A 26,520-nucleotide genomic window follows, 5' to 3' on the forward strand; every position below is an offset into this window, starting at 1 on the left:
CCAGAGCCGCAGGTCGCCGCTGGCTCGCGGGGAGCCGGGGCGGCCGCGGGCGGAGCGGAGCGAGGCGCAGGCGCGGCGGGGCCGGTGCCGGTGTCGGTGCCGGGGCTGAGCCGCCGCCGTGGCCCGGCGGGCTGCGGCGGGAGCGGCGGCAGCATGCGGCAGTCCCTGACTCAGCAGCGCCCGGCCGGCGTGGCCCTGCCCGACTCCGTGGGTGAGTGCCGGCCAGGGGGGGATCCCGGGAGACGCGGGGTTGGTCGCGGGGCCGTGCGGGGCGCCGGGTCCCCGCGGACCCAGCGGGGCTGCGGCGTCCGGGCCGCCCCCGCCGTTCCCCCCGCCCGCCCCGCCGCCGGCCGAGCGCGGCTCCGGCCGTGTGTCCCCGCAGCCCCGGGCGCTGCGGCGGGACCCCGCGGCGGGGCATCCCGCACGGAGGCGGCCGCGGCCCCGCGGCGGCGGCAGCATCCTTCGGAGCGGGGCGGAGCGCGGCCGCTGCCCCCCGCAGCCCCAGCGAGGTCGGGGACCCCTCGTCCCTACCCGCGATTTGCCTCCCTCCCACCGCCCCGCCGGCCCCGCAGCCCCCGCCCCGGCCCGCAGTCGGAGCCGTGGGGTCACAGCTCCCACGGTGACGCGTTTGGAGCAGAAAAATGGGACGAGAGGAGAGGGGCTGGGAAGAGGGAGGCTCGGTGCCATCTGCCCCCGGTTCTCCCGGGGTGAAAGTTGGAGCTGGCTTCTTCCTTGAGCTGCTACTCTGTGCCTGTTCTTCGCTTCTGGCTTTTTCCCCAAAGAACAAGATGGAGAAGTCGGTCGTGTTTCTGTGCCATCTTGTCCATTTTCTTCTAATAATCGTGGGGGAAAAAAAAAAAAAGTGAATCAAGGGCAGTTCAAAGATATGCATTATTGCAAACTTTTAAAGTAATCTGGAAAAACCTGCTACAACCTTGTCTTTAGAGTGGCGTATAGGGCAAATATAGCAAGAGGATGTTTCTGATGCTTAAAAGAAAAATGATCATTCTAAAACCAGTGCCCGTTTGGAGTGCCATTTTAGCAAAAGCAATAGACAGACTACGGATGGCATAAATTTCTTTACGGCTCCCTAACAGAGTTCAGCACAGTGTTTTGTATCACCTTGTCTACTTATGTTGTGGTAAGCACTGCAAGTTTTGGGGTGTCTGTTTGGGATAAATCACAGGGAAAAGGCTATTGCTGTCTCTTAAAAGCAGAGACAGCAAAGCTGCCGTAGCTCAGCTTCTTGCATAGAACTATAGCAAGCTCAGGAGCACACAGGAAAATGATCTGTTGGGGAATACAAGCAGAAATTAATGTTGAGGGAGAGGATTTTGTCAGAGCAGCCCTTCAGCAGCTATTAGAGAGATACTGGGTATGAGTCTGTATGCTGAAGCAGCTGCAGGCATCCCTACAGAAGTACAAAACCACTTTCTCTCTACACACGTAACAAGGTGTTTTCAGAGAAGGAAAAAATGTAATTAATATCCCAATATAGAGCTGAAGTGGAGGTAGTCACATTATCTCCTCAGTTTCACATCTCTTTTCAATATCAAGTTAGAAGATTATGGCTGATTTTGTCTGAACTTGAAATAAAATCTTTTAAATTTTTTTTTTAATCTTATGAGAAACATTGAAAAGCTTTGAGAAAATTTCTAGTTGAAACCTTATGTTTCTGTTCTCTATTGAATGTTGGCGTGTGCCAGTCCTAAGCTGGGAAACAACGCAGAAATTAAGAGTGAAAAACACGATGGTGGTGAAACAAATACAGCATCTGTACATGGTGTTGGAAGGCACTCCTTTAGAGTGGTTTTCGTGGTAATTTTTTGCAGCATTTGTGATGGCAGTGCAGAAGCACTGGCTGGGGTGTGAAAGTGCCCACAGCACCCCCAGCCCTGCCCTGCACCCCCCAGTCCAGCCCTGCCCACTGGAGCTGTGTAAGGAACACCTGGCTGGGCTGATTTACCCTCTGCTCATTTGCCAGCCAAACTGTAGCAGTAATCAGAAGTTTGGTAATTCTCTGGAAGCAACATGAATTCATTCTTTATTCCCTTTCAGAACTAATCTATGTAAGAAACTGCAAATTTTTCTCCAGTTTTGGTCCCACTGTTAGGGATTTTTAAGGTGTTTATGGGATACTTGCATTTAAATGGTTACATTGAAACTGAAGTGTGGCACAATGATGGTATTTGTGAGGCAGTGCATACACAATGGCTTCATCTCTTAATGATTTTTGAGTGATTTAGAAGCCTAGATTTTCTATTATAACTTGTTTGGCAGATGTAGGAGAGTAACCCCAAATGTGACCTGCAGCAAACAGTCACATACCTTTATCTCCAGCCTGTAAAACATGGCTTGAAAGACTAATGATCATTGATAAAATATCCAGCCTGAATCTTGGGGTTCTCTAGCAGTTATTTAATGTTTTTTTTGTCTGAAATCAGCAGCTATCTAGCTATTTATTCCAGCTAAGGACTAAGCAGTTGTCAGTCTCCTTGCTCTTAGGACCAGAGATGTCCCAGTGGTGCAGTCAGACTTGTGCTCTGGAACATGAGCAGGTTTGTGGGTGGAGATCTTTCCTTCCAGAGACAGCAGGTCAGTCAGAAAGGATGGTGCCTTTTTTTATTTTATTTTATAAACCTCTCTTGCCTTTCACGTAGGGCAGGGAGGTTGGACTAGATGACCTCTAGTGGTCTTTTCCCACCTTACCCTTCTGTGGTTTTGTGCTCTCCTTCTGTTGGGTTTTTAAGCCCCAGGTGTGGCCCTTGTCTGTGATTTCGAGCTCATCTGTGGGTGAGAGGATCCAGCCCCGTGCCCATGGCAGCCCAGAGCATGGAGAGGGATCCCTGCTGCCAGCAGCACAGCTCCTGGGTCGGGCTGGAGCTGGTGTGGAGGAGCAGGGGAGCTGCTGGGCTTGTCCCTGCGGAGGGAGGGAGATCATTTGTAGCAGCCTGTGTGGGTTGGTATGGCTGCATCGTCGTTGGGGTGAAGGGATCTCTTTATCTGCTGGCATAAACACACAGATCCTACAGAAGGGCCTGGGGGCAGCTGGGGTGTGCACCTGTGAGACAGAAAGCTGCCCAGCAGGCCTGGTGTGCTCCTCTTTCTGGGGAGTTTGCACAAGGGGGCTGTGCTTGCCTTTACCAAGTTTTGCCCCAGGGCCTCTCTGCAGGTGTTTCACTTTAACCTGGCTGTGCCCAGGCTGCCAGGGAGCAGGTGGGGATTCCCAGGGAGGTTTGCTTTAGGGGATGAACTCTGCAGGGGTGAAAGCTGCTCCTTGCCCCTGGGACACATTCCTGCCCTTCTCTGAAACCCCCAGAGAAGTGCTGGGAGCCTCTGAGCTGGGAATACCCTTACCTGCTCCCAGGGGCTGTTGGAGAGCCCCAGGCTGTGGGAATGGGATTCAGGGTGGCCCCAGCAGCCCACAGGCAGGGGCCCCTACAATCCATTATCCTCCCAGCCATTCTTGCAGGTGCTGGGGTCTGTCTACATAATATATTAGATATGACCAAAAGGATTGTTCCACAAAGTGACACAGATGGCAAAGCACATGCAGACCAAACACACCCCAAAGATGTTGCTGAGCATGGAGTCACAGCCAGCTTTCCTCTTGGCTGGTGGAATCACTCTTTTATGTGTATGCTCATTTGGGAGATATATAAATATAGAAAAGAAAAAAACCCCTCATCACCAGGCAGCTGTAGATGAGTTTTACTAATCCACAAATTCATTATTCAAGCATCTAAAAATACCTGGTCCTTGCTGAAAGTAGAGGAGAAGTGGCTGTTACTGGTGATGTCTTATTTGCATGGAAAACTGTGGATGCCTTATGATTACAGTCAAATTTCCCCTCTCTGAACAAGCAGCATGCAGTGGGGTTATTTAGCTTGATGCAAGTAGACAGATCAGAAAGTATATAAATGTCTAATGTGAATATTTCTCATTAGCTCAATTGCTCCAGGCTAGAGGGGCTGGGAGACTCCAGCATATCTAAATGAGCTTTGCAGAGCTGCAGTTCTTAAGGCTCTCTTCAGCTACGTCAGAGCAATGTTAGTGAAGGTGAAAAGTGACAGGCAAACCCAAAAATATTCTCAAGTCAGAAGAAGGGAAATTCACCGTGGCGTGGTTGGCAGTGGGAGGAGAAATTTGTGGTGCTGTGACTCTCCCCAGATGGAATCAGCAAATTCTGTTGTGTGTGTGTGTTTTTAGGGTCGTTCAATAGAAGAAAAAGAAATTCCCTCTACGTAACTGTGACTCTCCTCATTGTGTCAGTATTAATTCTAACGGTGGGCCTAGCTGCTACAACAAGAACCCAAAATGTGACTGTTGGAGGTTATTACCCAGGGGTTATTGTAAGTATAGAACTCCTAGGTAGGTCTAGAAAACTTATTGCCTACAAAGTCCCTTGTAATGCTGAAAATGTTATAAAGGGTGATTTTGTCCTGAATATTTTGCTCAGCTACTTCATTACCATTTATTTGTCTTATTATTATTTTGCACCTGCTGCACATTCCCATGCAAAAATCCCATCCAAGTGGCAGCTTCCTCTGAGCCTAGGTAATAACTTGCTCTTGAGCTAGTGGTGAGACAGATAAATAGATTTTATGTCAGTTGAAGCAACTTCAGAACTTCTTTGTTTACATAGATCACACTAAGCCCAGGCTTAGAGGTAAGGCAAAGAAGGACCTTAGTGCCAAAAGCAGTTGAGAGACCAGGTTTTGAAATACTGGTAACACGAACTTGTGGTCATAAAGTTTACTTGCAGAAGTGTTTAACAAATTGGAGTCCCTGGATGAGGAGACGTGGCCGCTTGCCAGGGGAGCATGTACATCAAAGCCACGAGAGCATCCATTTCTTCTTTTTTGTTATCATCAGCTGAAAATGGGAAAGAATCATCTTTTAGCTTCACATGGCTTAATTTAGAGAAGACCACAGGTGTCCAACCTTCCTGCCTTTAGTGTATGCTCTCTTACAGAAGCACAGGGGGCAAGTACGTCACCACCCTCCTGGCATGAGCAGAGGTCTAACAGAGCCGGACAGCGAGTGCTGCTCTGTTCCTGTGCATGTCTAAGACATGCTGAAAAAGGAGCACTGAACTGCAATCAAATTAGGTGTCTCAGTAGATTAAATGCAGCCAGTAGCCCCAGCTAGAGGCTCCTGGTGTAACAGCTGTAGGATGCTGCACATTTGATTTGGAGCCTTGAATTTGGAGGCTTGAAACCATTCCAGAAAACCAGGTGGAGACTCGTTCTTATCTTATTGCTGTTTGATTTATTTGCCATGCATTGCTGATCTCAGGGAGGTTTACACTTTCTGTACCCAAGTTCTTCTACAGCTGAAGAAAGCCCCTTTACAGCCATTGCAGTGTGGAACATTGTTACAGATTATGATGGGCCTCTTTGGTTTAGGGTTTCTGGCTTGCTCCAGTATCTCCTGCATTTAGGCCTGATCTTTTCTGAAGAGAAGTTGAGAAAGATGACAGACTGGCTCCAGACTCTCTACACCTACTCTGCACTGTGCCAGCCTGAGTTGAGCCTCGTGCTTCAGAGCAGGTCCTGCAGATGATGCAAATGGGCAGAGTCTGCTGCTCACGTCCCCTTGACATCTCCCGAGCTATTTATGGCCCGGGAACGTCAGCATCCCTTTCGCTTTTCTAAGGCTTTGTCTGCTCAAGGAATTAATGAAGTCCTGGGCTTGGGAAGGGCGTTGAGTTACTTTATTCAGAGGCACCCTGGCAATTGGTGTTTGTCACCAAATTCCTCACCTAGGTTCATTAATCTGCTCTGTGGAAATGTGTGATGACCTCACCATTCTCGCTGCACAGGGAAACATTTCAGTGTGCTGCTGGATGCTTCAGAAGGTGCTTAAAATAGCTGATGTTTCATAACAAGCTGGGATTTCTCCCTTTACTGGGGAAAAAGGGCTGGCTGCAGTGAATGAGAGTTCCATGAGTTGTCCTCAAGCAGATAGAGCCAGAAGTCTCTTTGTATGCTGGGTGATTTCTCTGTATGTGGAGCAGTTCCATGGCTGGAATCATCTTATGGAACATGGAATCATAAAGTCATAGGATACTCTGAGTTGGAAGACACCCATGAGAATCATCAAGACCAACTCTGGGAGAGCCCCAGGAATCACACCATGTGCTTGAGGGCATTGTCCAAATTCTTCTTGAACTCAGACATCAGATGTCTCATTGCTGCCATGCCTAAACCACCCTTCTTTCCTCCTTCAGCTTGTGTTTCTTGGACAAGCACCTCTTGTGTGAGGAGGAAGCATGCAAAGATGTTTGCTTCAATGCAGGGGATTATCTTCCCAGGCCTCTGCTTCCAAGCAAGGACAGAACTGGGCACTGGAGGCCTCCCACACACAGCAGGATTTTGTTTGGTTGGGCTTTTGGAGGATTTGAAGTTGGATTTTTTTTCTCCAGCAGCTCAGTTCCTCATTGATAGAACTGGAGAAGCTGAAGCAGAGGATTCAGTGGCATCCTGTAGCCAGGATGCCTTCACCCTCCTCCATGACCACCCACACCTTCACAGCTGCATCAGTGAATACCTGAGCTGTGTCTGTGTGGGAAATGTCCTCACCTGTGGCTGGATGACTGCCCTGGGACAGGGAAGCCCAGAGCACAGCAGTGATGTTCAGCAGAGAAGAGCAATGCTCGAGTGCAGAACACAGGGAGCCCTGTGGAAGTGAGACTGAGATATGTGTGTTGTCTCCAAGTTACAGCAGCTGCCAGAATCTGTGTGAATTACTGACCTTTCTTAGGCTTTCACTGGCAAACCTCTTCTGTGATGGTTCCTTGCCAAGGATGTTGGCTTGGGGCTTTACTCTGGAAAAGCACATTTACTTTGTGTCCTGTCCTCCTTTCAGACAGATATCCCAGGGGATCACATCCACCAGCAAATAAATGATGTAACTGGGGAACATTACTAAGATCTCTTTGTCCCATCCATGGAAGAATGAGTAGTTCTTCCATTAGTGCAATGAGAATTCCTGTTAATGAGAATCCACCAATTTATTTGGTCTTCACCTGCTGGATGTACAGACTTGCTCTAATTTCTTCTTTTTGAATTATCTTAAATTATCTAAACCATTTCACCTTTTGTTTTGAGGCTGCTCTGGAACACCATGTGGGTATTTCTCTTAAAACTCAAAGAACACAAAACATTTTTCTTGAGCATTTGCCTTAGGTGTGTGTTACCACACAAGTTCCTTCTGCTAAATATCACCAGACTGAAAATTACACCTGGATCCACATCACCCATTAATGCCTGGGTCTCCCAATTTTTTTTGCTTGGACTTGAGCTATAAATCTGTTACTTTAGGAAGGTGGAGGTGTTGTTTGCCTGAGCTGAGTAATAAGCCCAGAAGCCCTGGCAGGTCAGTGTGGGGCAGTTCAGCAGTGCCCTGGGGCTCTGCCCTGCCTGTTTGCCCCCCCAGTGGTGAGCAGACCCTGGCTTCACTGCAGTGCTTCCCATGGTGGCAGCTGGTGCCTGGTGTGGGGTCTGCAGGAGCTCAGAGTGCCAGCCAGGCGTGGGGAGGCAGCAGCCTGCTCAGCTGCTCCACTTTAGTCCCTGCTGCCCTCCCTGCCTGCAGCACTGCACCAAAGGTTGCTGGGCTCAAGCAGGGCAAGGGAAGGCTGAAGCCCAGGTTTACATCACATCTGTGTCTGCTGATCTCTGCACGTGCCTCTGCCTGTTAGTACTGGATCCATCAAACCTTTGTTTTCTACTCCTGGATCTCAAAGAATGTATTCCAAGTTAGTTGACTCATTTGTGAATCACTATAGCTTGTCTCGTGCCTTGTTTTTCTTCCTGGGGAGCTGGGCAATTACTGGGCACTCTCACCTGGATCTTCATGGGTCTGTTGTCTGGATTTGCACCTCCTTAGTATGACAGAGCCAGCTGTAGGACTCTTCCAGTGTTTCTCATTTTACCAACCCATGGAAATGGGGTTGGATATGCTCTACACCAACCAAAGCCCTTTCTCAGTGTGACACAATTCTACTTTTGCATCTCCCCTCTTAGTCCATGGTTCCTGCTTGAAGTCCCTGTTTCTGTCCTGGCTGAGGTGTGCTCTGTCCTAGAAACTTCTTCTTAGTGTAGCTTCTGGCTATGGAGAAAGGAGGTGGGAAATTGCTCTCCTGGCTGACTTCACTGAGCTGAAAGGAATGCTGTCAGGTACAGCAGCCAGAAAAGATACTTTGGCTGCAGTGCCTTATTCTGTTGGGCCAGTGTGAGCTCCTCTGGTAGAGCACCCTGGTAGATGCATCCTCACCCCTGGGAATGAGGGAGGAGTAAGAGAAGACAGAAAACTGCTAAATCTTCCAAAGTATGAATTTCCTTTATTTCATGCTGCACATTGTGGAACTCTCTGAGTTGAGAACTGAGGTGGTTGCTCACAAGCTCAGTGAGGTCACAGAATCCTGGTCCTGGAGGTTTTAGTGCACTGGTCCTGCTAGGTTTGCATCTGGAGGCTGCTGAGTGTTTGTAGGGCTGCTCCAAGATAGCAGTGCACATCCTCATCCACCAGCCATTCCTCAGCATCCCTGGGGAATGGAATTCAGAACTCATCCTTTTGGTTTCTACACATGCTTTTAGTGTCATATGTGGGCCACACCTGATAGTTCCTGCTAGTGGGACACCACTGATTCCTTGCTGAAGGAAGAGAGCTCACACATCAGCAGAATGTTCTTTTGCTGCTTCTGGATTTAATTGTGCTCTGTCTGTCTGTAAAATATGTTGGCTTTCATCCTGAACTAAATGCTAACACTACATTGTTTTTCAGCTTGGTTTTGGGTCGTTCCTTGGAATAATAGGATCAAACTTGATAGAAAACAAAAGACAAATGGTAAGTTCTTTATAAAACTTTACTAAAAAAATGACAGTAACCCAAATACTGTGTAAAGAGTATTATTCTAGGTTTTCCTAACTCTTCCAGGGTAGTGTTGCACACCTCCTGAGAGCTGGGGCTGGTTTCTGGCAGCCCAGGAGCAGCCCCCTGTGGGCACTGTGCCTCCTGCCCCCTGTCTCACTCAGGAGAGCAGCTGCAGCCCCTGGCCCGTGCCTGCCCAGCCCTGGCAGTGAGATCCCTCCAGCCTTGCTGCTCTGAGGCTGCAGAGGGCCCAGGGACGTGGGGCTGTCCCTGCAGCCTGTCCTGCTGGGCTGCTGCCTGCTGTGGCAGGGCTGGAAGGGGCTCAGGGTCAGGTTAGCTCTGCTGACCGAGGCCAAGGCAGGTTCTGCAAAGGCAGACGGGAGAAATTCCTGTCCAAATCCAGAGTCTGCCTTTGTGCTGCCTTTGCTTTGCACATAGCGTGCTCCCTGCAGAGCAGGAGGAGAGGGTGAGGCAGACCCTGCAGGGGATGACATTTGCCTTTCCCACAGCTAGACAGGGTGCAGGAGAGGTGAGTTTCCCAGTGGATATTTCTGTTGTTTTCAGCCTGGCTCTGCAAGAGCAACATATCCCTGTTCTTTCTGTCCTAGCAGGGTTTCAGCCTCTTGCTCATCATGTATTATTAGCAGCACGTCAGTGTCTGGTTGAGCAATGACCATATTGTGCCAGTCCTGGACTCTTCACAGGAGTGCCCACAAGTGACAGTGTGGCTCTGACTTGTTCGATTATTCTGAAGAGCCCTGGGTGGCCTGAGCTTCTTCTTTTCATCTCTGTGTCATTTTGTGTCCTAAAAAACATTCATGACCCAGCTTTGCAGGGATTGCATCACTGCTGCTTGGGCTGGCAGCGAGCGTGTCTCCACTCTGATGGCAGAGAGGACACGCAGTGGCTGTCACTTATTGTCCCTGTGCTTCAGTCACATGTCCTCCTTGCCCAGGAGCACTTCCCAGCGGCAGCTTTGTCCATTGCATGTTTCTGTGATACCACTGGCCATGGAGGATTTGTTTTTTCAACTTCTCTGAACTTCCCCTGTGTCCCAGTTTGCTAAAAGGCAGCCTTGGTCTGGCTTGTTGTGCAGCTGAAGGCAGAAAAGCCAAAAGCAGCTGGTGCAGCTGTGCTCTGGTGCAGGTTTCTGTCTGTGAGCTGACAGAACACCTGTCTGACTCTGGGAGTGTGAGGAGTGGAGTGAGCAGTGTGGAGAGCTGACCTGCAGGAGCCCTTCCCACCTCCCCACACTGCTGACAGGAACAGACCCCGCTGGGATTCCCACCCAAATGTACTGGGAAGGGAAGGGAAGGGAAGGGAAGGGAAGGGAAGGGAAGGGAAGGGAAGGGAAGGGAAGGGAAGGGAAGGGAAGGGAAGGGAAGGGAAGGGAAGGGAAGGGAAGGGAAGGGAAGGGAAGGGAAGGGAAGGGAAGGGAAGGGAAGGGAAGGGAAGGGAAGGGAAGGGAAGGGAAGGGAAGGGAAGGGAAGGGAAGGGAAGGGAAGGGAAGGGAAGGGAAGGGAAGGGAAGGGAAGGGAAGGGAAGGGAGAGCTTTTGTGCACACAGGGAGGGCTGGCTGCCCAGGCAGCTCTGGCACACACCCCACTGCCCACTCAGCAGATTCCCAGTGAGGAGTCAGCAGTTTACACACCTTTATGGCAGTCATCTGTGCCATGGAAGAGTTAACACCAGCACCTTCTGAGCTCATCTGGGGCTGTACCATCACCTAAAGGGAACCTCAGCCCAGGACACTCCTGCCCTGTCCAAACCAAGTTTGTCTTTTGTTGTCTGAATGCTGCTTGGTGTGGCTGACTTCATCTGGAGTTACAGGAGTGAGGATCAGTCAATAATATCACACAGCTCTAGAGAGGGACGTCTGCTTGCTACAGTATTATCAACCCCAATCAAAAATAATCTTGTTGGCAAGTTGAAAACTGGGATTTTTAAAATTAATTTGGTCAAGAAAATTAATCCACAAATACTAGAGATTTATGTCCAAAAAGGAGACAGAGGAGTCCTGTAACTTTATTGAATAAAGGGAGAGTCCATGGGTCACTTCCCCTGGGGTCTCTCAAAATGTTTAGGGGACACAGCCATTTTTTATCCTCATTTCCCAGCCTCATTTCCCCCTCTTTCCCTACTGGCTGAGGTACATGAGAGGTACAGACTTCCTGAAACACCTAATACTCCCTTCTAATGTATACCCCCCCTTTTTTCTTTTTCCTTGTGTCTCTGTTCTTTCTCTCTAAATCCAGAGATTTAGCTCAGTCTCCAGTGAGTAAGTCTGTGTCAAATAGTGGAATTCCTGTGGAATTTATGGTTCCCCCCTTTGCTTCTTTCTCCTCTCCATATCTGGCCTTATCTACCATCAGGCCCACAGTTTGTTTGTAAAGACATTTTTTTAAACTACATTTCTTCTATTTCATTCCTTCCCATTTGTATGTTTCTATTTGCTATTTGATTTTTTTCTCTACCATAAATTCACAGTATTTGGTTTTCAGGCTTTTCTTTCTACATCTGAGAGGGAGAAAGCTGTAATGTAAATAAAGTGAGCATCAGATACTTACCTCTTGGTAGGGGTGTTATGGAAGTATCATTAACTTTGTATTTATTTTAAACCACCATATTAGCAGCTCCTGTCTGTGAGCAGAGTTGACTGACAAATTCCCTAACTGTATATATTTAGTGTTTGGCTCACTTCCCATCTCTAAGGCTCATGCTATTTAGGGCAAATATCCTCTTTCATGTGTGTATGAAACAAAAGACAATACTGAGAAAAACTAAAACTTGCTACAAAATAACCTAAGCCATAAACCCCGTGTCTTCCACCAAAACGGGACTTTCTCTGCCTGTGTGGTTTCCCTGGTTTGGCAGTGAGACAGTGTGACCCTGTAATGGATGGTGTGAGCTGGGAACCAGACATGCCAAGGGTGGGGCTGAGTGGGGAAGAAATGCAGGAGTTTACAGCTGACAGAAACGGGGTCAGTGTAGGATCTGGTCTGGAAAATTTGTCACTTGCTGCCATCTGCAAGTACTTTGTGGCACAGCATCTAATATTCCAGTAACAGCCTGTTGTGGTCATGACACCTTCGCGTGGTCCCTGGGACCCTTTCCCTGCCTGCTCTCTCTGCTGCTGCAGGAGCAATGCCTGTGCCTTGAATGCTTGCCTCATCTAGAAAACCACTTTATTTTCTTTCACTTTTAAGTAAGCCATTTCCACTGCCCCAGGTAAGCCCTCTGGCATCTCCAGTCTTGTTCAAGCTGATCTGGTCTGTACATGAGGTCTGTTTTCACCTAGGGAGATGTAGATAACAGTGTGATTAACCTAAAAATCCTGAGGTGCTTTAAAAACACACATAGGATCCTTCTGGACTGTATTTGTCTGGGGGGTTGTCTTGTCTTTCTGAGAGCTGGAGCCTTGGGCAGTGGCAGGAGCCAAGGTTTTCAAGCAAACTTAGTACCTGGATCTTTAAAACAAACATCCCCAAGTCAGGAGACCTGAGGTATCTGTCAGTGCTGCCAGGCTGTTAGCCTTGTATTTGGGCTGTAGAGGTTTTTACTATTGCTTACAGCTCCCCCATGACCAGAGTCACCTTTGTACTCGTGGAGAAACAGTTCTTACAGCTGCCAGCAACTGACACTTGAAGGTTTCAGGCACCAGAGCTGGAAAACCACTGGGGAGCTTCCTGTTCTTTACACTGAGATACTGTCAATATATTGAAATAATGTGTTTCAATATATGTGAAGTAATATTGAAAGCTGTTCCCCAAGCTGCATTTGGTGAGCCTGGCTGTGTGAATGCTGTGCCTGCCCTCCCCCTGCAGCCCTGCTGGTATCCCCAGTGTGCTTTGGCAGAGGGGATTGGGATCAGTGTTGGGAGCTCTGTGTGTGAGGAGCTGGTCAGGAGCCTGGGGCAGAGCTGAGCTGAGTTCAGGTGTGGGAGAGGATGTGTCAGCCTGGTACAGCCTCCCCCAGCTGAACAGGGCTCTGGCAGAGGTGGTGTTTGAAGTGGCCTTGTGGGAATAGACACTGCCTCTCATACCTGGATTGGAGATTATTTCTGCTTTACCTGCTGAATGCTTTCACCCCAACTTTAAGAATGGGCAGGATGGGGCCAGTGGAAAAGGATCCTGCCTGTCTGACTGCCTTTCTCAAGCTGCAGGTGGAGGGAAGTCTCTCTCCTTGCAGCTCTCCAGTGGGAGCTGGATGGACTGTGCTGGGCTCAGCCTGGCACCAGGAGCCCAGCCAGGCTGCTGTGGGGGTGTGCAGCACCCGTGGCATGGGCTGGTCACTGCCCTCTGCTCTCATGGCTTTGTGCCTGTGCCTGCATCCAGGTGCTGCTCCCTGAAGGCACAGTGCCTGCAGAGAGGGTCACACACTGCAGCCTCCTGCATCCTCACAGCTCAGGAATGCTCACAGGAGCAGCTCCCCACAGCACTCCAGGGTGAGGAGAGAAGAAATCCTCTATCTCTCCAGGGTAGAGCTAAGGACAGCAGCAGCCAGAAGAGGAGGTGTATGCTCAGCCCAAGTTTAGCCTATTGGAGTCATGAAAAAACCTGCATTACTCTATCAAGTCCCCAGAGAGCCAGTCTGGCACAATGCTCCTGCTCCTGCCCCTCTGCCAGAGCAGACACAGAGCAGGCTGTGCAGCCCGGGCACATTTGGACATTTGGGTCATGGATTGCTGCAGGGCTCATCGGCTGGGCTCCACACACATATCCTTGTGGAGAGGGCACTGATCACTGGGTTGTGGAGAGGCAGGTGATACTTTGCTTTGTTTTCCTTTCTCAGCTGGTTGCATCGATCGTCTTCATCAGCTTTGGTGTGATTGCCGCGTTCTGCTGTGCCATTGTAGACGGCGTCTTTGCTGCCAGACACATCGTAAGTGCTGCCAGGGAAACACAGGTCCTGCCGTGCTTTTACTCTCAGGAAACAAGTGATGGTGTCTGCGAGCCTGTATCAGCCCACATCAAAACCTGTGAATATATAGCGTGTGCTGAATGCTGCTCTAAATCACAAGCTTTAGAAAGATGTTATCATTTTTAAAAAAATATTTAAAAATTAGTGGAAAGCACTAAGATCTTAAAGCTTTGCTTTGGTTTTTTTTGGCTTTATGTGATTATTGAGTATCAGAACACTTAAGATGTAATGTGAATTACAGCTATTGCCAAGGGACAAGAGATGAGCAGTAGCATCTATTTTGTTTTAAATGTTGGCGGAGCTGGTTCTTAATGCAGAGGGAATCACTGGATGCTGTAGTAGAATGAAGCAATTTGATACCAAGCTCACTGAAGCGTTGCAGTATAAACAGGAAACATTTGCAGTAGGTTCTCAGTTTCCATTTGGTGCCTTAAAAAATTATGAGCTACTGCTGTCAGGACCAATCACTAGTACAGTGGGATGTGCAGAAGCTTTAGTCATTATTATACAAATTAAAAGACACAATTCCATTTCTGCTTTTTGATTGAAATTTGTAACTGCAAACAGTTTTTTGTCCTGCAACTCTGCAGCTTGATGACTTTCTTTGAAATTTTTGGCAAAAAGGGATTAAAAAGACAGATTTGGAGTTTATTTGTATAAGAACAGAAATGATTTTCAGAAGGTCAGAATTACCCATGAAATGGAAACTCCCTGCGTCAGCTGGCTAGTTATGCTCCTTGTAAAGCTGGCTCTTCTTTCCTGCCCCTGGTGGAAAGGTGGTTGGATGGCAGGATTTGCTGGCAGAGCAAAGGGATGCTCCTCTCACTTGTGTGTTGGGTGTCCCTCTGTCTGTCTGTCTGGATGAAACCAGTGAGTCTGGGCCATCTCTGACCCCGTTTGGGAGGGTGTGACCTCATGGGTTGGGCTGTGGCATGAGCTGGCTCTGGGGGTGGCTGCGTGTCTGGGGCAACCAGAGCTGAGCAGTTGTGATGACAGAGACTTTGGTTTCTGCCTCTTGATGAACAGATGGGCTTTTGGCCTCACTTCGCCACCTGGCAGTCCAAAAATGTCACCACCTTGCTGGAAATGTGCTTCTGCCACACCAGCACAAAGGATTCTTCCTGTTGCCAGCTGCTACCACTACCCTGCCAGCCCGAGCTTTGGATCAGACACCTGGAGAGCTGGTCTGGCTGCTCCTGGGAAGGGCTGGCTGATGTGGATACACATCTGGCATTGCTTTCCATGAGGTTTTGCCTTGGAGATCAAGCTGCCACAAAGGGAGGCATTAATGCATGTTTGCAGGCTGGAATGTTGATGATCCTCCAGAGCTTTCCCACAAGACACCGAAGAGAACAGGAAGGACAAATTTGTGAACAATTAATGAAAATTTGCTATGATTCAGCAAGAAGATCCCTCAGAAATAGGTCAAGCAGACCTGGTCTGTGTCTGTTCAGCTCAGGATGGCCACTGTCCCCCAAAGAGCCCAGATTAAGAGACTGCTCCTCCCATGCTGGCTGTAACACTGTCATGCCCCCAAGGACCGGGGTTAAACATCACCCAGGGCTCAGGGGGCTGGGGTGGGGGCTGCAGAGCTGTGGCTGCATTGGGGTGCTGGTGTGAGATCAGGGTCTCTCTAAAGCCTGGCCCCTTTCCCAGCCCCTTTGGGTGAGTTTGCTTTTGCTGCAGGGCTCAGCCTGGCGCTTTCTCTCGGCAGGACCTGCGGCCGCTGTACGCGGGGCGGTGCCAGTACTACTCCAAGAGCACGACCCCACCAGAGGTGAGAGCAGGTCCTGCCGTGTCCTGCCAAGGGCCCAGTGCTTGGAGCAGGGGGAGGGACCTGCTCCAGGGTCCTGGAGGTCTGCAAAGGGAGGAGGGGGCGGGAGGCTGGGCCTGGGGTGGGAGCAGGGTGCTGGGAGCACTCGGAGCGGGGCTCTTCATGTACTGCCTCAGTAGTGACAGAGCAGATGGAGAGGAGGGGATGTGGGATGGGAAAATTCACCAGTTTCTCTAGGTCTTCAGCTGTGCATCCATAGGAGCTGGGTGGTGGGTTAAGGTTTCAGACAGCAATAATTTCTGTGTATATGAGCAGCAAGTACCAGCCTCTGCACCTCTCCTGTTGTCTTCTCCAAAGAGAAGCCAGTTGGGGATGGATGATCCTGCCACATACTGATAGTGTGTATGGATGTCTGTCCGCCTGTGCTGAGCACTGATTTTCGCTCAGAGCTTTCCTCACAAGTCCACAGGTAGTTAAGTAGTGCTGAATAACCATTATATACCAAATTAGAGGGCCTGCTTGAGGGTGCAAAGTTAAATGCTACACAGCAGTGTGGGAGCGGTCCACTCTCTTTTCAGGCCGAGGACTGTCCGTGTGTGTTACGCACAATTAACCACTTTGGTCAGTTCTGTATCACTGTTGGAGTCTGCTCTCGGTTTGAGCCAAGCTGCTGACAGCTCTCTGCTCTGCCCTGCCCTGGGGTGAGGTGGGTTAGTTCAGCAAGGCCCTGGCTGCTTGCAGGAGTTGCAGAACCTCCTTCCTCTGCAGGCACGTGCTTGTCTGTGAGCTGCCCACAGGAGAGGAAACTGCTCTGCTCCAGCCCAGAGCATCTCTGCTCCCACAGGAGGGCTTTGTGGGAGCGAGATAAGGAAGAAAAAATCTGCCTGGGGCTGATGTGGAGATCACTGAGATCACATGTAGAGCAGGCCAAACAACAGCAGAAATTGTGTTTGGGGATTGTGTCTTTCTGTGCTTTATGTGGTTTTTTTCTGTGTTCACGCAGGCGGTCTGTCACCCACAGCGCCGTGCCCCCTGCACACCGAAAATAAAAACCAATACCTGCTTCTGCTGTGACCTGTACAACTGCGGGAAGTAAGCCAAAAATGCCACTCTGGCCATGGGGAGGGGAGCAGCGGTCATGCTCCTTGCCATAGCTTGCAGCTCGTTTGCAGGATAGTATCAGTTAATGGCAGTTGTTGTGGGAAGGGACCTTGAGCTGTGTTTGCTAGCAAGGAGGAGTCCCAGACAAAAGCTAACCAAGTGAAGGTGAGGATGGAATACACCAAGGCCATCCCAGCTGTGGGTGAGCATGCTCTGGGCCAGCCCAGCTGGAAAAATGAGAGCACAGGAATTTCCACCTATTGAGTTGCTTGTCTTAACACCTTCCTTCTCTGTTGGCGCTGGGTTTTGTTTTTTTCTTTGACAATATTGAAGATGCAAAAGACCTGGGACGCTGTTCTTCTTTAGCTTGCCACCATTCCATTCCCCACCCTGCTAGCAGAGACGAGAGTTAACAGCTGGTGCCATCTGTGCCCTCTCTGCCCTATGAATGTCTGTCATGCTCACACACCGGGGATGGAAGGTGAACCAGCACTGTGCAGTGAGGCAGAAGGGGGTTCCCAATCGAGAACCACTGCAGAGCAATCACACCACTGAGATCTGGCTACTGCGCCTGAGCCAGCTTAATTTACAGCATGTGCTGCTTATACTTTGTGGAGGGTCCAATGTGTGTTAGCAAGGCATTAATAAATTGATTTTTTTACTGCTGGCTCTTGCCTAGGGCTGTTTCAGGCTTAGCATTTCTCACAGTACTTAGCTGGGCTGGCCTCCACTTAAATCATTGACTGTGGTGGAGGAGGATCAAAAGCTGCTGCTGGGAGAGGGTGGGTGGTTCCCTGTGCTGGGAAGGGATCCCGGTCTCCGTAGGACTTTGTGTGTGTGAAAGAGGCGTGAAGTTCTTGCTTTCCTTGGGTAGTTTGCAGAACACCGTCCCTTTTTACTAGCTGAAGAGATTATACTGATTGGAGAGAGAACTGATTGGAATGGAATGGAATGGAATGGAATGGAATGGAATGGAATGGAATGGAATGGAAAAGCTTGAAACTTTTTTGTATTTCTTTTTCTTTTGTTTTTGTTGGTATTTTGGTTTTTTTCCCCAGTCCTGGTTCTGAGACCTGCCCTTGACCCACTTTCCCCTCTATGATGAAAGAGATCAGCTGCTGTGGTTTTAATCTTGCTTAGAACCACACAAAGGTCCTGCACTGAGGAGGTGCAGGATGGTGTCTCAGCGAGAGAGGCACGGACACTCTGGTTAGTGCACATGCATAGGATGGAAATCGTGGCAAATGTGACAGCAATCCTGCATCGTTCCTGAGGCTGGGAACCCTGGCTTCAAGCCCCTTCCCGCGGCTCAGCACAGCTGAACAAGGCGGGATGCTCTCCCGGAGGGATCCGTGCTCTCACACAGCTCCGCAGGAGCGAGCACTTGCAAACGCCCAGGTTTCATTGGCAGAGGGTCACGGACAGCTCAGCTTACACAGAGGTTTGCCAGCCAGCACACGGGTTTTTGTAACCTGTGGTGCCTCGATTCTGATTGAAATCCTCATCTCCTCCTTGTGATGTCTCCTGCAGTGGCCTCCTTAAATGAAATGTGGGAGTAAAAAGGGTAAAGAGGCAGAAGTTGAGTAATCAGCAGAGGAGGGTGACTCTTGTGAAAGGGGGCAACTTCCTGCAGGCCTTGTGGAGTCTGCTGAGGAGCTGAACCTGCATCTCCTGCTTCTTGACCTTAAATACGAGCCAGTTCTTCCCCCTTTCCTCACAGCTCTCGTGTGCTTTGAGCCTAACCCTGCATGGGAGCTGGGAGATAAGTAGTTCATAAGCTCTTGGCACTGTTTGTCCCTGATAAATATGTTTTCTGAAGGGCTGTTTGCTGCAGGCCACTGGTGAGCTGTGCTGAAGGCCAGCCTGTTCCCCACCAGCAGTCAGAGAGGTCATTCCTGAAGAATTCTGCTGCAAGACTTCAGCCCACGTGCTGCAGGAGTTGCTTCTCCTTTTCCAAAATAATGACCTAACCAGATTTGACCGAGTTTTCTCTCTTTTCTGCGTGTGGAAAAGGCTCAGAGTGCGAGCAGAAGGACGAGGCGCCAGGCTCAGCCAGCCCAGGCTGCTGTAGAGCTGCGAGGGGCTGGAGCTGCTTGGTGGCCGAGCCCTGCGAGCCAGGCAGGAGCTGGGCTGGCCCCTGGATCCCAGCCAGCCACCCTGGGGCTCTGGGGAGCAGCCAGCCCTGCCTGGGGGCAGCTGCTGCTCCTCGGGCACACTCTGACTTGCCAAGGTAATTCCAAGACCGGTTTGTCCTTGATAAGCTTCCAGGACCTCTGTGGAGATTTCAGATGAAGGAAACAACAGGCAGGTTCAGACACAAAGTCATTTGTTTTGAACAGAGTAAGTAATTTGTTTCAGAACTCCCTTTGTGCAGATTGTGGATGCCACAAGCATGGGATCCAGGAGGATTCATCCCCACTCCCTCAGCAGTAAGGTCCAGGTTATCACTGAGTTGCAGAATGCCTTTTACTGTCCAGCAGTACTGCTTAGGTTTTATGATATGTTGTGCATTTTTTTATCATTACTGTTGTTTTTTCCCTAATCTAGCAGAGTAGAGATTTCTGGAGGGTACTATGAGTACATTGATGTCAGCAGCTGCCAGGACATCATCCACCTTTACCACTTGCTCTGGTCGGCAACAATTCTGAACATAGTCGGGCTGTTCCTAGGGATCATTACAGCAGCAATACTTGGAGGCTTTAAAGACATGGTAAGAGGATATCAATTTCTCAGTGCATTAAAGAAAATAAATCAGGCAAATTGCCTTTAAAAATGATCATGGAAACTATTGGTGTTTCAATGCAAATGCTCTATGCATTACTTCAGTCAGGGTGGGAAGAAGGGTAAGAAATAACTGTAATGAAAAAGTGGAAGTAATTCACTTTTCTGATCTTGTCACCATCTGAGCACAGTTAGAAAATATCAACAGAATTGGGAGACTATATTTTCAAAAGGAACCATCAGAAAGGCATTGGCAATACCAGGATGATTGAAAATAAGCTCTTTCTTAAAAACTGATCTTCATTTTTGTAGTGTTCACATTCTGCAAGGAAAAGTGTGGTGATTGCTCATTAATTGTTGATTGTGTAGTAGCAGTCTGAGCTTTACAGACTGTGTTAGGCTGAAACTCTCTGTCCAATTTCATCATGGTGCAGAACCTGAGAGGGTGAACTGAGGATCAAAACCAAACTTCAGACATTAAAAAAAATACTGTCCTAACAATGTGAGCTTTGAAATACCTTCCCTTAACCAGGCTGCCTGTTACCTTCCATATGGTTTTGTTCTGAACTGCACAAATGAAGGGACAGAACTGAATGTTCAACAGATACATGTTGGGCTTTTTCAGTTTGTGACTCATGTGGAATAACACAAAAACCTTCACACAGAAATGAGATTTGTTGTCCTGGCTAAATGTTTTTCTTACAAAGAAATATTGGGCCCTGCACTAAGGGTACGTTGTTTCAGAACTCTGAACTCTTTTCAGACTCACCAATACCTTCCCAAATAAAACAGGAGACACATTCCCAGCTGTGCATCACAGCCCTTGGAGATTTGAGTCAGACCAGAGAGCCTCTGCAAAGAAAGATGTATAGAAATGAGCAGCAATGCACAAAGTGCACCAAATAACAGAGTAATTTGGAAGTAATGAATAATTTCTCCTACTTGTGAACAAGTAAATCTGTTTTGTGTGAATACTGGTGTGCACTGGGCTACTGCCAGCTTGTTGTTTGGAATCTGAAACAATAAGTGGCTGTGGAATGAAGTGACCTTGGAATGTAGCTGCTGCCTGAGAGGGAACTGGATTGCCGGTTGCTAATGCAACAGAGTTGACCTCTAAAGACACACAGTGCTACTTTAAATAATTTCTGCTTTCATTCAGCTGTCAGCTTTCTGTGACTGGGTTTTCAGCCTCATACTCTCTTCTTTTTGTCTTGATAGACTCCTTCCCTCCCTACGCTGAACTGCAGTGTTGAAAATGCACACCCTTCAGTGACCTACTACTCCAGGCCACAAGTGACATCTTACAACTCCTACTACCACAGCACTCCTCACCTGCCTCCCTACTCTGCTTATGACTTTCAGGTGGGCAACATTACAGGATGTTTCCTTGTTCAGCAGCAAGGTTAAATCCAGGCAGTCTGCAGGATGGACTCTGGGGGCCTGTCTTCCTGTCATTCACACAGTTTAATTTTCTTGGTCCTGCAGTGCAAATTTTTCCTACTAGGCATTGGTCCTTGGCAGTGCTCTCTCCTACTAAGGCAGTGTTTTCCTGAAAGCTTCCTGAAAGTGAAGGCAAGAGGGAAGACCTGCTGCCTGCCTGCCCATCACTGATAGTAGAGATCACATTAAATTAGGCATTGCCTCTGGCACTGCAGTGTTCTTAGGAGAGAGGCAAAGCCAGGTATTCAGGCACTAGATTTTATTAGGCCAATTACTCTGTCTGAGAGAAATAGAAGAGCTTTTGGAGACAAGCTATTTGAGCTCCTGAAGACACATGATGCCTGAAAAGCTGATTTGTTGTGGTTATTTTCCACATGCTTCAGCTGGGCTAAGAGGGGTCCCTGCAAACATCCCCTCTGCTGTAATGCATCCCTTCCTCTTTGAGCCATGGAGCTGTGCTGTTGGAAACAGCAATTCCATGTGAACCTTGCCTTCAACATCAGCTTTCACTCGTTGAAGCAGATGAGGACCTTTCCTCCTCTGCTGTTCTGGCAGGAGGATGTTACCACAGGGGTGATGTTAATTGACACATCACACAACCACCAAGACAGGAGACTTTTTTTCTTTATTAACAAGAGTTTAAGATCTTGGTCACCAACAAAGAGGTGTGCTCTGTGATAGCCACCTCGTCCCTCATCTGAGCCATGCATTAGAGGAAACTCAAATCTAAACCTTCCTGGGTCTGCTACTAGTGCCACTGGACAATGCTGTTTTCAGGGCTCCTAAATATAATTGAACACTTAAGTCACAATTTCTAGGATGTATTTGTGACTCATTTTTGAGATTAATGAAACCTGGGTCAGTCACTGGTGCTGTATAACTTCCTGCAGTTACAAAAACGCCAACCTCAGTGCATGCCAAACCAAGCTCTGCTACAAAGTCCTTTTCTCAGTTTCTCAGCAGTTCTAAGCTCTGTCTGACCCAGAGCTTGCCAGTGTGGCAGCCCCAGTACCTGCAGAGAGCTCAGCGTGGGTGATTTCCCTGCTCTGGAAAGTACTGCTGGGCTCTGCTAACACAGCTCAGCCAGACAGATCAAAGTGTCTGGCTCTCACTGCTGTGAGCACAGGTGCTGGCATAGGAGACAGCACAAAAGCTGGGCATAAATTCAACTCATCTAAATTTAATATAGCCAAATCCCTCTTTAACATGAAATTCCAAGTCTGAGCCTTGCATATTCTTCCAGGGAAGCTGGGGCCTGCATGGGAGCACTAGCTGAGCCTCTGGCTGTGCAGACCCCCTTGCTTTGAGCTCTAATCTGCTCCAAGCAGTGACTCTACCACCCTGACCCCTCTCCCCTGACTCCCTACAGCACGTGGAGCAAGCCCAGCCCTGCTTCTCAAACCCCTTCCAAAGGATGCACTCCCTCTGGTTCCAAGAATGCTTCCCACTCATTCCACACATTTTTCACAGGAGAAAAACAACACACCAAAATTCCTAAGGAAGCCTAGGCTCTTGCAGAAACCTGGCTTTCACACACAACTCTAAAATGGCAGACCCAGTTCTCTGGTTTTTGTAGCAGCTCATTCACTGTTGCTGCTGCTGGTGTGTGACGCCCAAGATTTGGGAGAAACTCATCCGATTTCAGTTGTCCAGTCTTTGTGAAATGCAGCAGGCACACAGAAGTGATGAGAATTTTTTTAAAATATCTTCAATTTTGGATCTAAGGAGCCTCATTTTTCAAAACCGTTCCTTACAGGCTGTGCTTACTTTGAATGCAACAAGTTATCTAAAGTATTCGCTGAGGTGAACCCTGAAATGTTAATTTTGAACTGTTTGGTAATGAAGTATCACTTTGATAAAGTGCTTTCCATTAGGCAATGGTTACATTGCTGCCTTTGCTGTCTCCCTGCAGCATTCCAGCGTGTTTCCAGCCTCCACTCCTTCTGGCCTCTCGGATGACCCCCAGTCCCTGTCACCATCCCCCAGCTACATGTGGGCCTCTAATGCACCACCTCGTTACTCCCCACCCTATTTCCCACCTTTTGAGAAGCCACCACCTTACACGCCATAAAGAACGTGGGAAAGAAGAAAAAACATATTTGCCATCGAAATAAGTGTGAACATTTTGTATTTATATTTTACTGTGAGAGGGAGCAGGAGAATCCAGAAAATAATTGCAAATAAAAATATTAGATTGGACTGTCCTTTTTTGCGAGACTTATTTCAGAAGTTTTAATGATGGCCTGTGACAAAGGGGACAGACTTCTGATGTTTTAATGAGTCACTGAGTAGCAGGTGACCTAAATTTCAGCCTCTTTGGTTCATGTAGTCCTTGATTTTTAATCAAGTGATCCAACACAGATGACAGATGCTGGTCTGCCCTACTCCATCTTGTGCCAAGCTGAAGTAAGGGTAGCCAAGATCAATAGTTGCTAGAGATTATCAGTCTGAGGTGAGGGTGCTTGCAGACAGCACCACTCAATACTGGTTTTGTTTGGCCTTTGGGCTCCAGTTGCTGGGACACAGGACCTAGCTCACATCACTTGCTGACCCAACACACTGGAAAAATTTTGGGGGAACCGTGACAGTGCCTCAAAATGTAACCCTGCTGAGAAGGATAGCATCATAGGATAACCTCATGCATGTGTAGCAAAATAATCAGAATATTGCTTTTTTGAGGGGGGCAAGCTGTTTTTATTTCAGGTTGCTTCTTAAGATAAAAGATGAAGTGGAGTTGTCTTTCTCTGAATTCTGTGTAAGTAATGCTGAAGTCAAACAGTTTGGGTGGTTGCACTGCCTAAATTGTCCTTGTATCCTATAAAAAACATCTGGAACCGTCTACAAGTCACTGAAACAGTGCAGTAAAAATGTTATTTATTTATTTGTTTATGTTTTCTGTGGTTGGGAATTTCTTTTTAAGCTTGTACTTTTAACTTTTTTAATGGACTGAGTCAGCACCCTGAATAAGCACTGGTTTAGTAGCTGTATTATGGGCTGCACATAAGGAATATCCACTACTAGTTCTCCAAGATGTAAGTCTCACACGGATGAAATTCAACACCCTGTAATATAGGACAAAACTGAGGAATTTGCAATTACTGTTGTGACTTTCATTTAATCTTCAGCTGATGACTGTGCTGATTGATCTAGATTCCAGCAGATTTTGCATGCATCTTGCATAACAAAAGGTCAGCTTTGATATGTGACACACTGACCTCTAAAGTGTGGTTCTACTCCAGGAAGTGATTTCAGATGACAGTGTTTGGATCTGACCTGCTCAACCTGAGCATTCTCGACTGCTTACTTCAGGGATAAAAAAAACATTAACTTTTTACTCCTTATTTCCTAAAGATATAATTTCCTTTGCATCAGTTTGTTGACCCTAATCCTCAGTTGCCTTCCTTTACTTGCACCTGATGCAGACAAAAAGGTACCTAAAAGTTAAATCTGGTTTTCAGAATCAAAATGGAATACCTGCTGGTGGGTTGGGGGTGAACCCAGTTGGATTTTAAACTGTGACACCTACTTTTAATCTATAAAAAAAACTTCAAATGCTGTCAACATGAAAAACAAACACTGAAGTCTCTGATCTCACTTTTCAAAGTACACCCACACTTTATAATGCTGTTTTTAATCCTATGCATTTGCAAAGCCTTTAGGCTAGATTATGTATTAACTTTATCATTTCCACTGTCAAATACTAATCAGTATATTAGTTCATTAAAGGATGACACTTTATGCAGAAGCAAGCGTGATTTTTCTCCAGTAAGAAGGGAAATAAACAGCTGGAGAAAGGAATGTAGCTCACAGGATTTAAAGCAGTAGTGTATGTAGAACATATCCTGGTGGCATTTTGTTTTACCATAGAATGTCAAAGTGCAGCTCCTATAATTTGTGTACTGGAAATGAATTTATATACTGGGGCATCCTCCATTTTATATTACATTTTATTGAATTAAAGAGATATAGTCTCTTGATAAAGAGATCGTGGGCAATTTCAAAACAGTACTTCTCTTGATAAAACTCCCCACAAAACTAGAATCAGAAGGTCACATTAATTTAGTATCAGAAAACATTTTATTGCTTTATCTTTGATATCAAAGCTAACAGTCCTGTCCCACTTCTGACAAACACTGTACCATTTGTGCCTGTCAACTAAATAGGGCTAGAAGGACTAGGGGACACCACAGGACAGGACTGAACATCCTGAAGAGAACATAACTTAGTGGCAGAGAAACAATTAGGAGGTGAATTGAGTCACTGGTTTTGAGTTGAAAAATACTAACCTTAGGAAATTATCCAAATTCTCTTTTTTTCCTAAGGAATATTTTAGCAAAAATTACATTGCTGCTTTAAATTCACTATAAAAGGACAAGTACATTTTCACATTTAAAAACTTAATGGTGGTATTTTCTGTTGAATTACCTGTTTCATTCTGCTTGAGTAAAACAAAGCATTTAATGTAACTGCAACATTCTGCACTGTATTTGTCATTTCTTATGAGAATGTCAAGTTTGTGACTCATATGTACCCTTTTATTACTTTGCCAAAGTTAAATAAAATTGTGTGACTTTTGTAAACATTTACCAATTCTACTTTACATTTTAGCAACCTTCCTGGTTTACAAGCATCTTTAAGGTTATTTTTAAAAAGTGAGTAAAATTTACATTTAGAAAAATCAAAGGAAAAAACCAACCCATCTCTGCTCTCTGTATTTGAGACATATTTCTACCAGGATTAGCAAAAACTCCTTAAGTTCTGTTTTTGAAGGCGCTCATGCCCCCACGCTTGATAATTCTGCAGTTTTACCATGACCTCAAGCCCTCTAAAGTTATTGCTGCTGATTTTTCACTTAACACAGATCTGAATAATCCAACCAGTATAGTCTTGGTGTTTCCTTTGCTTACTCTGGGCATATTCTGTCCTGACGATGTCAGCAGAGCAAGGCAGAAGCCCTGTGCCAAGGAGATAGATTCCTACATGCCATAAGAAGTCTACACAAAGTGACAATTTCCTGTTGGCCTCAGGTCACCAACAATGGAACTCTTACAAATCATCACCAGTCAGCAGCTGGTAAGAAGAGCCCAAACCACGAGTGAGCTGAAAGCAGAGCACTGGTCACTATGTACATTTTACTGGTCCCTAGGTAGGGGTTTTGTTGACTTTGAGCTCATTTGCAATGCCAGCAGCCGGTCAGTGTTGCACAGGCTCAGAGTTCCCATCCACCCCATCCATCACAGCATTCAGCTCACAGCACATTGGGGTTGTTGAGCTGATTTGCTTTCTTGGAAAGTGTTCAACAAAACCAATTAAACAGCACCAAAACAAACAAACAAAACTAAGGCCCAAATAAAAACACCTCTCCCTGTTCCCCCCCACAGGGGGTTCCCTGCTATTCCCAAAGACATGGAAAAGGAAGCTACAAACGTGTTAGACTATAGAAACTAAGTTGCCATCAAAAAGAAACATACTACGCTCACCTGGAGAAGTAAACTTTTTTATTTTTGCCATAGAAAGCTCTAAAAACTAATACCACGGGTTGATTAATGAAAAGTAGAACACAACTTTAAAAAGTATGTTAAGGAAAGACTGTACAACTATATACATCACAGACTGGGGAAAGCCAAGGAATGTTCACATGGAACATTTCCTAGGCAATAGCTGTAGATCTCAGAATTCAATGTATATAG

The 26,520-nt window shown here is 47.4% G+C and overlaps 1 protein-coding gene across 1 annotated transcript; it reads left to right on the forward strand.

Annotated features, from left to right (window-relative positions):
* Positions 1-25,829, forward strand: TMEM255A (transmembrane protein 255A). Its single transcript, XM_084212806.1, has 9 exons — positions 1-211; positions 4,210-4,352; positions 8,788-8,850; positions 13,666-13,755; positions 15,509-15,571; positions 16,572-16,660; positions 19,217-19,379; positions 20,609-20,752; positions 22,743-25,829. The coding sequence occupies exons 1-9, from the start codon at positions 154-156 to the stop codon at positions 22,899-22,901; spliced, it is 972 nt and encodes a 323-aa protein (XP_084068932.1). The 5' UTR covers positions 1-153; the 3' UTR covers positions 22,902-25,829.
* The last annotated feature ends 691 nt before the right edge of the window (positions 25,830-26,520 follow it).

This window comes from Fringilla coelebs (assembly GCF_963513975.1).
Source record: "Fringilla coelebs genome assembly, chromosome: 11".
NCBI classification, from domain to species: Eukaryota; Metazoa; Chordata; class Aves; order Passeriformes; family Fringillidae; genus Fringilla; species Fringilla coelebs.